The 11,377-nt window shown below is 43.6% G+C and overlaps 1 protein-coding gene across 20 annotated transcripts; it reads left to right on the top strand.

The window, feature by feature from the left end:
* The first annotated feature begins 4,167 nt into the window (after positions 1–4,167).
* Positions 4,168–10,660, top strand: LOC119366085 (histone-lysine N-methyltransferase ATXR6-like). 20 transcript variants are annotated; one of them, XM_037631758.1, is made up of 7 exons: positions 4,168–4,655; positions 4,746–5,059; positions 5,159–5,251; positions 6,756–6,844; positions 7,285–8,591; positions 8,657–8,774; positions 10,258–10,660. In XM_037631758.1, the coding sequence occupies exons 1-5, from the start codon at positions 4,646–4,648 to the stop codon at positions 7,355–7,357; spliced, it is 579 nt and encodes a 192-aa protein (XP_037487655.1). In that variant the 5' UTR covers positions 4,168–4,645; the 3' UTR covers positions 7,358–8,591; positions 8,657–8,774; positions 10,258–10,660. The 20 variants fall into 20 exon arrangements, 18 of the variants coding, with proteins under 18 accessions (XP_037487655.1, XP_037487654.1, XP_037487653.1 ...); XM_037631757.1 differs by having other exon boundaries at positions 10,255–10,660; XM_037631756.1 differs by having other exon boundaries at positions 8,657–8,778.
* The last annotated feature ends 717 nt before the right edge of the window (positions 10,661–11,377 follow it).

Here is an 11,377-nt window from a genome sequence, read left to right as displayed (position 1 = left end):
TAACCCGGCGGCTTATAGCCTTTGAGAAAATCCAGAATAGATAATCATTTTGAAGCATCAATTTTAATGATGAGCTTGGACTTAAGCATTTATATAAGTCATAGTTCTGCAAATCCTGCACCGAGTTTGAACAACATATGCCCTAGCGACTTAACGTCAAAAGCCAGGGCGGGTAACAACCCAAACATAATATAGTCTTTATGCAAATATGGAATATACTAGAATTAAGGCCATTCAAGCCTAAACATATGGGTGATTTAACATCAAAAGCCAGGGAGGGTTATCAAACCTCGCATATTTATATAATCAAGAAAACATACCTGTGGAATTGGCTCATACTACCGGCTTACATCACCGTATCCAATAAGGGCAATAATCCAATGATTGATAAGCGCATGATTCCACTAGCGCAATCCAAAATATACTGGCGACTTAAAGTCCATAGCCAGGGCTGGTTTAAACATAATCATGTATAAACAATATCATACGTGTGATATTGAATCGTACTGCCGGCTTATGATACCTGTGCAGTAAGGGTGATAACCCAATCTTTAGAAGCCAAAACTTCCAAATGCTTATGATTGTCATATGCTGGCGGCTTATCATCCAAAGTCAAGTCGGGTTGATTGAAACCACATATATGCTTCAGATGTAAAAAAGTATCAAGAGAAACCAAAAAGATTGTTTTCAAAAAACTTAAGCCAAACAGAGAGACAAAGCGAGGCTTCTGATTCAAATACAATCAGTAAGCCGGACCAAAAGGGATTAAACTAGGATTCGAATATGACCAGGAAGCCCCCTAGTGGTTTTGGCATTGTGTCGATCAAGAGGGTACCGACAACTATGTTCTCTTTGGTTCGAATACGAACTATGTTTGAACAGGAAGCCCCCAAATGACCTTGAGACTTTTTTACCGACTCTGATTCGAATACGATCAAAGTCGGACCCAAAAGGTGTTAAGCTGTGATTCGGATATGATCAACAAGCCCCCTAGTGGGTTTGGCATTGCGCCGATCAAGAGGGTACCGACAGCTTTGTTCTCTTTGGTTTGAATACGACCTATGTTTGAACAGGAAGCCCCCAAATGACCTTGAGACTTTTTTAACGACTCTGATTCGAATACGATCATAGTCGGATCAAAAGGGGTTAAGCTATGATTCGAATATGATCCAGCCCCCAAATGATCAAGTTGTTTGAACAACTATGATTCGAATACGATCAGGAAGTTGTGCCAAATGAGTTAAGCTATATTCGAATACGATCAGCCCCCAGCGGTCTAAAATTTATTCGAATACGATCAGAGTTGGATCAAAAGGGGTTATGCTATGATTCGAATACGATCCAGCCCCCAAATGATCAAGAGGTTTGAACAGCTATGATTCGAATACGATCAGGAAGCTATACCAAAGGGGTTAAGCTAGATTCGAATACGATCAGCCCCCAATGGTCATTAAAGCAGGGTACCTATGTTTGAGTTGTGCTTTGCAACAGACTCTCTTTGGTCCCTTTAATTTTTCTGAGAACTCTAACTTGTGAGTAATGAATTCTTCTTGAACTGGTGTTGAGCCGGATATTGAAAGCTTCAGAGCTTTGTGGGAGACAGATTTCCCTTGAGCCGGATTTTAAACTGGATATTGAGCTTCAATGCTTTGTGAGAGACAAATTTCTTGTGAACCGGATATTCTTCATTGTGAGCCAGAAATTTTCTGACGACCTTTAAACTGGCAACATTTACTGAGCCATGTCCATGTAGCCTCCGAGTCTTAAGACGACTCAAAGAGTTGGTTTGAGATTCTTCATACTTAGTCGTGATATAAACCGACAAAGAATTTAAACAGCGGAATGTTGTCCCTTTGACAGTAGACATCTTGCCCTGCATTTAGAGAACTTGCAAACCAGGGTTTAAAGAAAGCAATATGCTATATAAATGTACCGGATGGATTTCACCTGATAAGTCGGAAATTAACCGCCGCGGAGTTGATGATCACTATGGTGACGAAAGTTAATCACGGGCGAGTCGGCCGCGGGAGCAAACAGATGAGCCGGCCGCGGTGTTGTAAGCCGGTGCGGACAGGCGAGTCAATCGCAGGCGAGGTAAGCCACACAGCCGGCAAGTCAATTGCGGACGTGGTAAGCCACACGGATGGCGAATCAATCGCATGCGCCGTCCCGGCGAGTTGATGTAGATTTGAGCTGCACGGGCAGCGGCTTGCGTGCACCCGTTCAATCAGTAAGCGGGCACGGACGCCGGTGCGTGATGATGTTGATGCACACTTCATATAACATGGCACCACCTTGATAATGAATCATCGTCCGTGCGTACAGAAAATACGTAGAGTAGAGTAGTTCTCGAAAGAATTCAATATGTATAAAAAAAATTAGACTAGACTAATATCACTTGATGATCTAGACGGTAGATGATCTCTGTGCCAATCTTTGTCAGATGTCCATTGGACAGATGATCCATATGCAGACTAAAAAAGGTCCGAGGAGTACGAATACTAGTAACGATGAATTAGTATAGCTTGACGTTATTTGGAATGGCAACCGGCGCAGGCGAAGCCGTGGCTATGAAGGTGGACCGATCAGGCAGCGGAGGCCGGCGGCTTGGCGCGAGGCCTCGGCCGTGGCCGCAACAGCGGAGACCGTGTCCGCGTCCGCTCCCCGGGTCGTAGTTGTCTGTGTTGACTCAGTCTGTGTCTTCCTCCAAGTAGTGTTCTTCTTTTCCTCCTTTTTTTATGGAAAAGTAGCTGACCGTATCGCTCTCCTCTTTGACTTGTAACATAAACACGGTAGTTTCCTTTGGTAGATGTAGCGATTTGGAGAAAAACCAATATGAACTTTTGACTCCTCTCAGCCTCCAGTAGTAGTCAGGCGTGCACTGCTGCAATTTTTCTTCTCGGGAGTAGCAAAGACCATGGACGCAGGAATTGCAACTTTCAGTGAACAGATCAGTCCGGGGCGTTTTTTTGGCGGCGAGCTGGCCGGGCGCCTCACGGCCGGGCTGACTCGCGGAAAGAGGCGGGTCAACAAGGTGAGGAGATGCTGCGGCCGGCTCGGAGCGGGGAATCTGGGTCATAATATTCTCTTCCTTCAACTGCTAATAGTTTAGGAAATCCCCGGATGATAGTATTGGTTTTATCCCGTGAAGAAGCAACTCACAAAATTAATACTAATGCATACTAATTCGCCATGGCACTTTGACCACGTGCAGCTGGATGATATTGAAACCAGAACGGATTTGACCAGAGACTATCTGGATTCAGACGATATACCTTTTTCCATTAAAAAATTCGGCGACTTAACAGCTTGCTGGATCGCCGTCAGCCTCGGCGGATCGTAGGACAGGCCGCTTCTTTCTCATCCGACCGATCGAACTTTTGCTGATTCTGAATTTGGACGGATCGTATGAACGGCACATGCACACATAAGCATAACCCTAATGTCCTTTGATTTGTCCGTTGTACCCAGGGTTGTCATGGCGGGTTATCCAGCGTGATTGTTCCGTGCCAGCTCTTCTTCCATCTGACTAGCGCGAACTTCTCGATCCCTGGGAGAGATCCCTTCAAGAACTCAACACCACCGTGCACGAGCCTCACGGTGGGCGCCAACTGTCGTGGAAATATCACGACAGATGTCCTACTATGAGGACTTAGTCATGAGGCCAACGCATCTATGTGGTAGCTTGAGAGGAGTTGATCGGGACGAGAGACACAACTCACAAGACAAGGATTTAGACAGCTTCGGGCCCCGGGAAACATCATCCGGTAATAGCCCTACATGATGTTTGTGGCTAGGTCTCATTATGCTTATGAGGGAGACGTCATAAATCTGGCTCTCCACTAGTTGTGTCTAGCCTTAACAATTATTTTATCCCCCCTTTTGGGGTGCCCTGCCCCTCCTTATCCAGAATCCAGAAATAAGAATAGAAGCTCTCCTTCCGGCTCCTCAGCGATTTGGGCTTCATGGCCGCTTGATGTGTTTTTGGCCGTCCGATCGAGATCTGGAGAAGCCTGGGCCGTCGGATCTGGAGCTGGCACTGCTGGAATGAATAGTAATGGCAGCAAAATGTAAATATCATGCCCCCATCGGGTATTTTGGTCATTTCACTCGCCGGGGGTATAAAAGGGCCGGCTCCAGTGGAGGCAAACCTAGACGGCTCCCCTCCCCTTGCCGCGCGCCTCCTCTCCCCCTCTCTCTCGTTCCCCTCCCTCCCGCGCGCCTCCTCTCCTCTCGCCTCGCCGCGCGCCTCCTCTCCTCCCCGGCCTCACGCCGCCCATCTAGAGAGATGGGGGTCGCGCGCGACGAGGCCGGCCTAGCCGCCACCTCCTTCTCCCGCGACCGCGCCGTCCTCTCCTCCTTCCTCCGGCCTCCCTGCCGTGCCGCCGCGGCGGCTGCACGTCCAGCCCCACGCCGCCGTCGTCTTCTTCGCCCAGCCGGCCGCCGCCGCACCGCACGCTCGTGCGCAGGGGCGAGAAGGGGAACCGCCGCCCGCTCCCGTAGCGCGAGGAGAACGAGGGGAGGCAGCGCCCAGATCCACGGCGGCATCGACGCGCCGTCGTCGACCTGAGCCGCCACCGTCCTCGAGGTCGGCCATGGAGGGGGGGGGGGGTCCAACCCAGCTGTAGCCGTCGTCCAGACCAAGATGCCCAAACGTGAGTCGAAAAAAGATATTTCTATCACGTTGACCATTTTTGGATTGCATCTGCTCGTTCGCTGATTCGGGTCTCGTGATTTGGATGCAGAGTTCCCGCTGATCCAGACGAAGATCGTCGATTTCTTCAAGATCCAGCGGCGCCCGGCGGCCGCGGCGGCCGAGCCGCCGGAGGGGAAGAAGAGGAAGCGGAAGGCCACCAGCGCGTTGGTGGTGTCTGAGAAGAAGAGCAGGAAGCTGCCCTTCACCCCTAGCAAGGACCCCGTCCGGCGCCTCACGCAGATGGCCTCGCTCGCCACGGCGCTCACGGCCACCAGCGTCGTCTTCAGCAACGACCTCACCTACGTGCCCGACATGGCGTCCTGGTCCGCCAACCAATCCGCCCTCGTGGCAGGGGGGATGCAGGTCAGACGTTTCCTCCAATTCGACCACCCGATCTCCATTAAATTCAGTGTCACTACGCCATTTCAGTTTTGCTGAAGCTTGGGTGCCATCTCATTTCAGGTGCTGCCAAGGGAGGATGCAGAGACATTGAGCCTATGCAAGAGGATGGTGGAGCAAGGGGCCTCTCCTCGTCGTCTTCAATCCAGTGGAAGGGTTAGTACTATCTGCACAATTCGCTGCTCATTTCTGATCTTGTATGTAGGTGTAGGAGGAGTTATGGGGAGCAGATCCAGGACATGGGATGCTAACCATCTACTTGGGAAGGGTTTCTTTCATATTAGTGAATGGTAACTAACTAACCACGTGTCCACGTCAGAGTTTGATGTTAAGTGCCGATGGAATTTTGAGAGTGGTGATCTGCTCTTTCTTCCTCTTTAGTGCCGACATTTTTATTACTCGGGATATTCTAATGTCATTTGAATTGAGATCATTTTGTCACTCATGTTCTTGGGGACAAAATCTTTGTTTGTTTCTTATTGGTGATGCGGTAAGCTGACTTGAACCTTTTTCACCTTGGTCTGTGTAGGATTGGAGCCCTTGAAGCATTTGAATGGAGCATATGTATGCACGTTGCACTTCATCTTAGGGGAGTGCGACTGTTACATGTTAGTTAAGACTTAGTTTTTGTGATGCATACCAGAGATAATGTTTTCTTCGATGATTTAGAGTTATAGTTGTCGTCAATATTTATCAAAAAGTTAGGTCAGAAAAACAGTCAATCTCAAGCTTTCTAATGAAGTCAGTGGCAAGTAACAAGTTTTTTCCTGTTTGAATTTTCTGTACTTACACCTGCTTTTCGTTCTTTTTATACACTGTGAGAGTTGATGTGGAGGTGAAAGCGTGTAATTCTGTAGAGGTTGCCAACACTAAAGTTTTTGACTTTTTTTTCCTCTTCGTAGTTGATTTAGTTGAATCCAAAACAATTATCACCAACTGTAGATTTGACCTGGTGATTGAGTTATGCTTCTCAAGGATTATAACTGTAGTTGTTTCCTGTCTAATATTATTTGTCAGCAAATTTCTTTATTGAAATCTTGAATAAGGGAACTATAATAATGCAGATAAATAACGGTTTTTCTTATTTTGCCAACAGGTGCATGTTATGATTATTGTGTTGAAGTGCTGATTGCTGACCTATTCCTTTGATGTCCATTTTAGTTTGCATTTTAGGTTCTGTTTTAGTTTACTGAATTAATTTTTCTTGAACTGAACTGTTTCTGTGCGGCCAGTCGGCGCCCCTCTATTTTGTGTGATTGAAAAACCTTCCTCACCTTATTTTGTGTGATTGATAAATACTTGTTTCAGTGGTGCAATGCTTTTTTCTGCTTAAGCATGGTTCTGAGTCTCTGAATCTCGCTGTTACATGAGAATTGTTTTTCCTATGATGGTGGTTGTTGCTTAAGTGTCTTCAGCCTACACCTTCAATATATTTATGATAATTCCTTTTAATAGCATGTTTTTCCAATGATCTTCTGTTGCTTATTTAAGAAACAAATTAGATTCTCATGTCCTTTAATAGTTATTTATGTACCTGCCTAAGAAGATCATGCCAATTTCTTAAGCAGTGGGTAGTGGTAACGAGTTTCCTAAGCTGACTTTGAGTTTTAATTACAACATAGGCCCATCTGTTACTTTCTAACGTTTGGTGTTTCCGCAGATATGTAATGATGTTGCAATTGCTAAGATAATGGAAGCAACACTTATTTTGCCAGTTCTGAAGCAGGACCAAATATGGAAAGACCAGGCGTAAGTGCTACTTTCTCTTGTACTAGGTGTCCCTCTTTTCTGAATAATCACATTGCCTTCACTTAATCTACTAATTTGAGACGTTTGTGGTTCCTTCCTAGGATCCTAACTAACTGCATGGATACTAATTATTAGTATATTGTGCTACACCATAATAAGTGCTTAGTGAGCTGTGTCTATTGTTTACACTGTCATCCGCGAAGCGGGCACTGTCATCTTCTCGCGTGGCTGCCTCCAGCCCATCCAACCCTCTGCTCCCCTCCACCAGGTGAAAGCAGCACCACCGCACACGCCCTGCCGCCGTGACTGCTGATGACCTACGGGCCCGTCTCTCTCTCAATCTCGATCTCCTTGTGGACTGAAAGTTGGTGCCATGTGATAATTTTATGTGATTTGATGCCTCTGGTTCTTCCATGATAATTATGTTTGTTGTCTTGAAGGATGGCGTGGTTGATGCAATCCGTGTATCCCTCACAGATCCACTTGGAACTCAGGCTGCAAACCATCAAATAGGTGCAGTAATGAACTTTTCCTTTCCTGAGCATTTCATTTTCCTCTTGTTTTTGGTTGCTATACTGTAATTTTTTTTCCAGTAGTGCTTTGCCTTATCTATTCCTATATATTTATCCTTTCGAAATCATATTTTATTTGTACTGTGTGACCTGCCAATTTAGACATTGTCAATATACCTATTACTTTTCGGCTTATATCTATATTAGTTAAGATGGTTCGTGCAGTTTGATGGCATTTTTATTCTTCTTCTCGGGGTCTGTTGTACTTTATAGCTGAAATTTCATTATGTACAAATGAAAAAGAAATGGAATGAGCAAACCATGTGTATAAATATTACTCCCTCCGTCCCAAAATAAGTGTCTCAACTTTGTACTAACCTGGAGATATTTATTTTGGGACGGAGGGAGTACTAACTACTGATCTTTGCATTAGTGATTTAGAAGTAATTCATGTTGTACCCTTAGGATCAAAGTATACGTTGTTTTCATCCAAAGAAATGGATTATAGATTTACCAATTATTATGTACAATCTGAAATAGGCTAACTAGCAGAAAAATTGGTTCGATTATGATAATCTTGTGTGGCTACCTATACATTTATTGTGTTTACCTTCTTGCATACATCTTTTTAGGGGTCATCCTGGTTTTTATTCCAATTGTTTACAGGTCACACCTATTTTGTTGATTATTGTTGGGTGCCCAAGCCATTAGAAAAGAGTGATGCCTCAGTTAAGGTAGATCTGAGTATAGAACCCAGGGTGGCACTTCGCAAATATTGTACCCTTCGAACGATACACCTGTATACTTATTAGTACTAGAGAAGTATGCTGCGTTGTCAAAAGGGAATCGACTAATCCCAGTATCCCACACATAATTGATCACAATAACTAAATAGATTCTTATTCCCTTTCCCAGGGCAGAATAAAATTACAATTATCTTATCAATCTTATCTAGAAGGGTTTAACTGGAGAGTGAAACAACAATATAAATAAAAAACCCATGTTCATATTGGTGTGGCAATGAATACTAACAAACTATGGTTGTGTGCGTTTAAATGGGATGTTGGTACTTCGGGCATTGTGAGGCTTCTCAGAGCTTAGCGGCTCTTGGCCGTTGGATCATTTTTTGTTGCATTTCTGGCAATTCGATCACAGGATGGAAAGACCTTGGCCGTTGGATCAAAAGGTGACCCAATGCATAGATGTCGTCCGTTCTTCAGGCTGCTAACCTACAGGTTTATCTCCCTCCTTTTCTCTGTGCTTGCATTTGTTGTGTATGCTGATGGTCTCTTTCTTGCAGCGGTCATGTACAGGGCCAGAACAACAATGCCGCTCCCACTACTCCCCAGTGCAGAGGATTTCTGTGCCGTGGAAGCTCCAAGGCACACCTGACCTCCTCCTTTTGGTGATGTTTATCAGTTAGTGAGGTTTCTGCACCTACGCTCTATGACGCAGATTGTGTATGCCTCTTATTTATTTTGGTTTATTTGGGAATAGACATTGGCGATATGTATTTTGGATTTAGACTTATAGAAAGGGTATGTGTTGTGACAGTGCAAAGCTTTTTAGGGCTATCCTCTTTCTCCTGTTTGAAATTATGTCTCATATTTATTCTCCTTAACTTGGAAATTATGTCTCATATTATGTCCGTTGAAGCCAATTTAGAAGGACTTGCAAACAACTGTTCATAGTTGTGGTACATCCACTTTATGGTGTGGTTGCCTACTGCTGGAATAATTATTTCTTCATAGATCAGTTTCATGAACCATATGCCAGCTTCATTGATTCCACAATAGAATATGGACATTGTAGTCTTAGAAGATAGGAATGCTGCATATCCTATGGTTATTGAGCACAAAACATATGCTTATATAGATATTGTCAACTGAAACAGTGTGCTCCCAGTTTATATTAATGAAGCCACCTATTAGTATGCTTAGTAGCTATGGCTCGGTAGTTGTCTCTCCTTTATTATGTTAATGCTCTTATTACCCCTCCTATTATCGCACTTTTGGTATTGAATTTTATGTTGAGTGGCTGCGCTTTTGGTTTCGAACTTCATGTCGAGTGTCTATTTTTGGTGGTCTTATCAACGCACTGAAATCGATTCTGACTTATGTTTCTTCTTCCCTCTATTGTTAACTTGTTTGAATGTATATGCTAAATCTGGATACATACCAACTTAGCATTATTTGCTTGACCAAAACAGATTATAAATATAATAAATATGTGTCCTTTTTTCCTCTTTCTCTCCTCTGGTTTTACCGCCGAACTGGGTGGCCTTGATGAATGATGTTGGCTTATTTTAGAGAAAATCTTTCTAAATAAATACTTGATAAATGATGTTGGTTTATCATAGAGAGAATCTTTCTAAGTAAATATACATTGAAGAGAGGTTTCAATTTCCTAATAGTACATGTTCAAATTGTTGTTGTATGTGACCTTAGATAGAAGGATGTGCACTTGTGATTATCCCTTTCCCTTTTTGTATCAGAGCTTTGTGCCAAAAAACTGCTTTGGTGCCGAGACAATTACCTTGCAACATTAATCTTGGCTGAAATTGTGCACCTTTACTAGATCAATCATGTTTGTCAGTGTTAAATAATTAGGCACATAATAAGATGAGATCATAGTGTAATCAAGTTTTGTGCCTAAAGAAAATCTTGGAGGATATTTATGTATAGTAGGCTTATTATGTTTTCTAGGTGCCTTGTAGAATACTAAGATAAAATAAATTTAATTTCATCTTTTATATTCTTTTATGTTAAAGAGGCTACATTGCATCCAGATCACTTAATATTATCCAAAGTGATTCTCTTTCATACAGACCAAATTAGTTCCTCGTTGTCCATGAGACGCACTATTTGAATAGTTTGCCTAACATGACATGTCCTTTAGCAGATCCATGCGTTGCAACATGCAAGCAAATCAAATGAAGGAGTGTGGACAAAGTTATATATCAAGCAAATCGGATGAAGGCGTGTGGACAAAGTTATATATCTAACAGTCAACCATGTAGTTTACTATTATGCAGTATGAAAAAACAGTGTAAATAAGTTATCTAAGACTAATACTCTATGGCCTGCTTTTGGTTTCTATCATACCAAACCTTGCTTAGGTATTTCATGTCACATTTTATAACAAATGCACTGATGGCATGTAGATAGGGCCATTTTTTAGATATTTTACAGGGTGATTACTGTTGTGAGTATCTACCAACACCTACTCTTTGAGTAATATCAGATATATTTCTGTCCTGAGATATAGAGTAATATCAGATGTTAATCGGAAAAGAGTTATATCAGGGGTTTGATCATTGAACTTTTTTTATTCCATCCTGATTAAGTTGTCATGTACATGTGTTAAACTTGCCTTTCTACTAATGCATAATGCAGTTTGACCTTCCACTGCTTGGCCATATCGGTTGGACTGGCACCCTCGCGCCGGGGCGCGTTGCCGATCTAGTATAAATTGAAGGGGCGGGTTACATGTGGAGTCCTAGTAGGACTAGGACTATTCTATAACAAGTGGAATCCTAGTCTTGCCCCTTAAGGGAAAACTCCTTATGCCTTTCCTCTTAAGCCGGCCCACCATAGCATGAGCTGGCCTTCTGGGCCTTGGGCCTTGTGAAAGGGCTAGTTATCGACTAGAGGGGGGGGGGTGAATAGGCGATTTTTATGAACATCTTCAAAACTTGGGAGTTTCGAAGACAAACAGTAGAAACAACACTATTCGTATGCAGCGGAAGGTAGACTACACTGGACAAGCCATAGTGAAGTATTCAATGAAGTGAAAGCACAAAGACTATTAGCAGCTAGGTAGAAAGGATCAGGATGGAAGATACTATGAAGCCAATCAGAACAGATAGTCACATAGTGAAGTCAAACAGATAATGCAAGCATGCAATGACTTCACGAAGACAAACGGTAAGTAAAGGAAAGTAAGAGATGGAACCAGTGGCTTCAGAGGGACAGAGATTTGTTCGACAAGTTCCAGTTGCTGTGACAACTGTACGTCTGGT

This window comes from Triticum dicoccoides, chromosome 2B (genome assembly GCF_002162155.2).
Source record: "Triticum dicoccoides isolate Atlit2015 ecotype Zavitan chromosome 2B, WEW_v2.0, whole genome shotgun sequence".
Taxonomy (NCBI): Eukaryota; Viridiplantae; Streptophyta; class Magnoliopsida; order Poales; family Poaceae; genus Triticum; species Triticum dicoccoides.
This window is presented reverse-complemented; position numbering and strand designations above follow the sequence as displayed.

Bases quoted from the DNA above. Each gene is read 5' to 3' on its own strand.
- LOC119366085 (XM_037631758.1), top strand. The intron at 5,060-5,158 runs GTCAGACGTTTC...ATCTCATTTCAG, and splicing joins TCGTGGCAGGGGGGATGCAG to GTGCTGCCAAGGGAGGATGC. The intron at 5,252-6,755 runs GTTAGTACTATC...GTGTTTCCGCAG, and splicing joins GTCTTCAATCCAGTGGAAGG to ATATGTAATGATGTTGCAAT.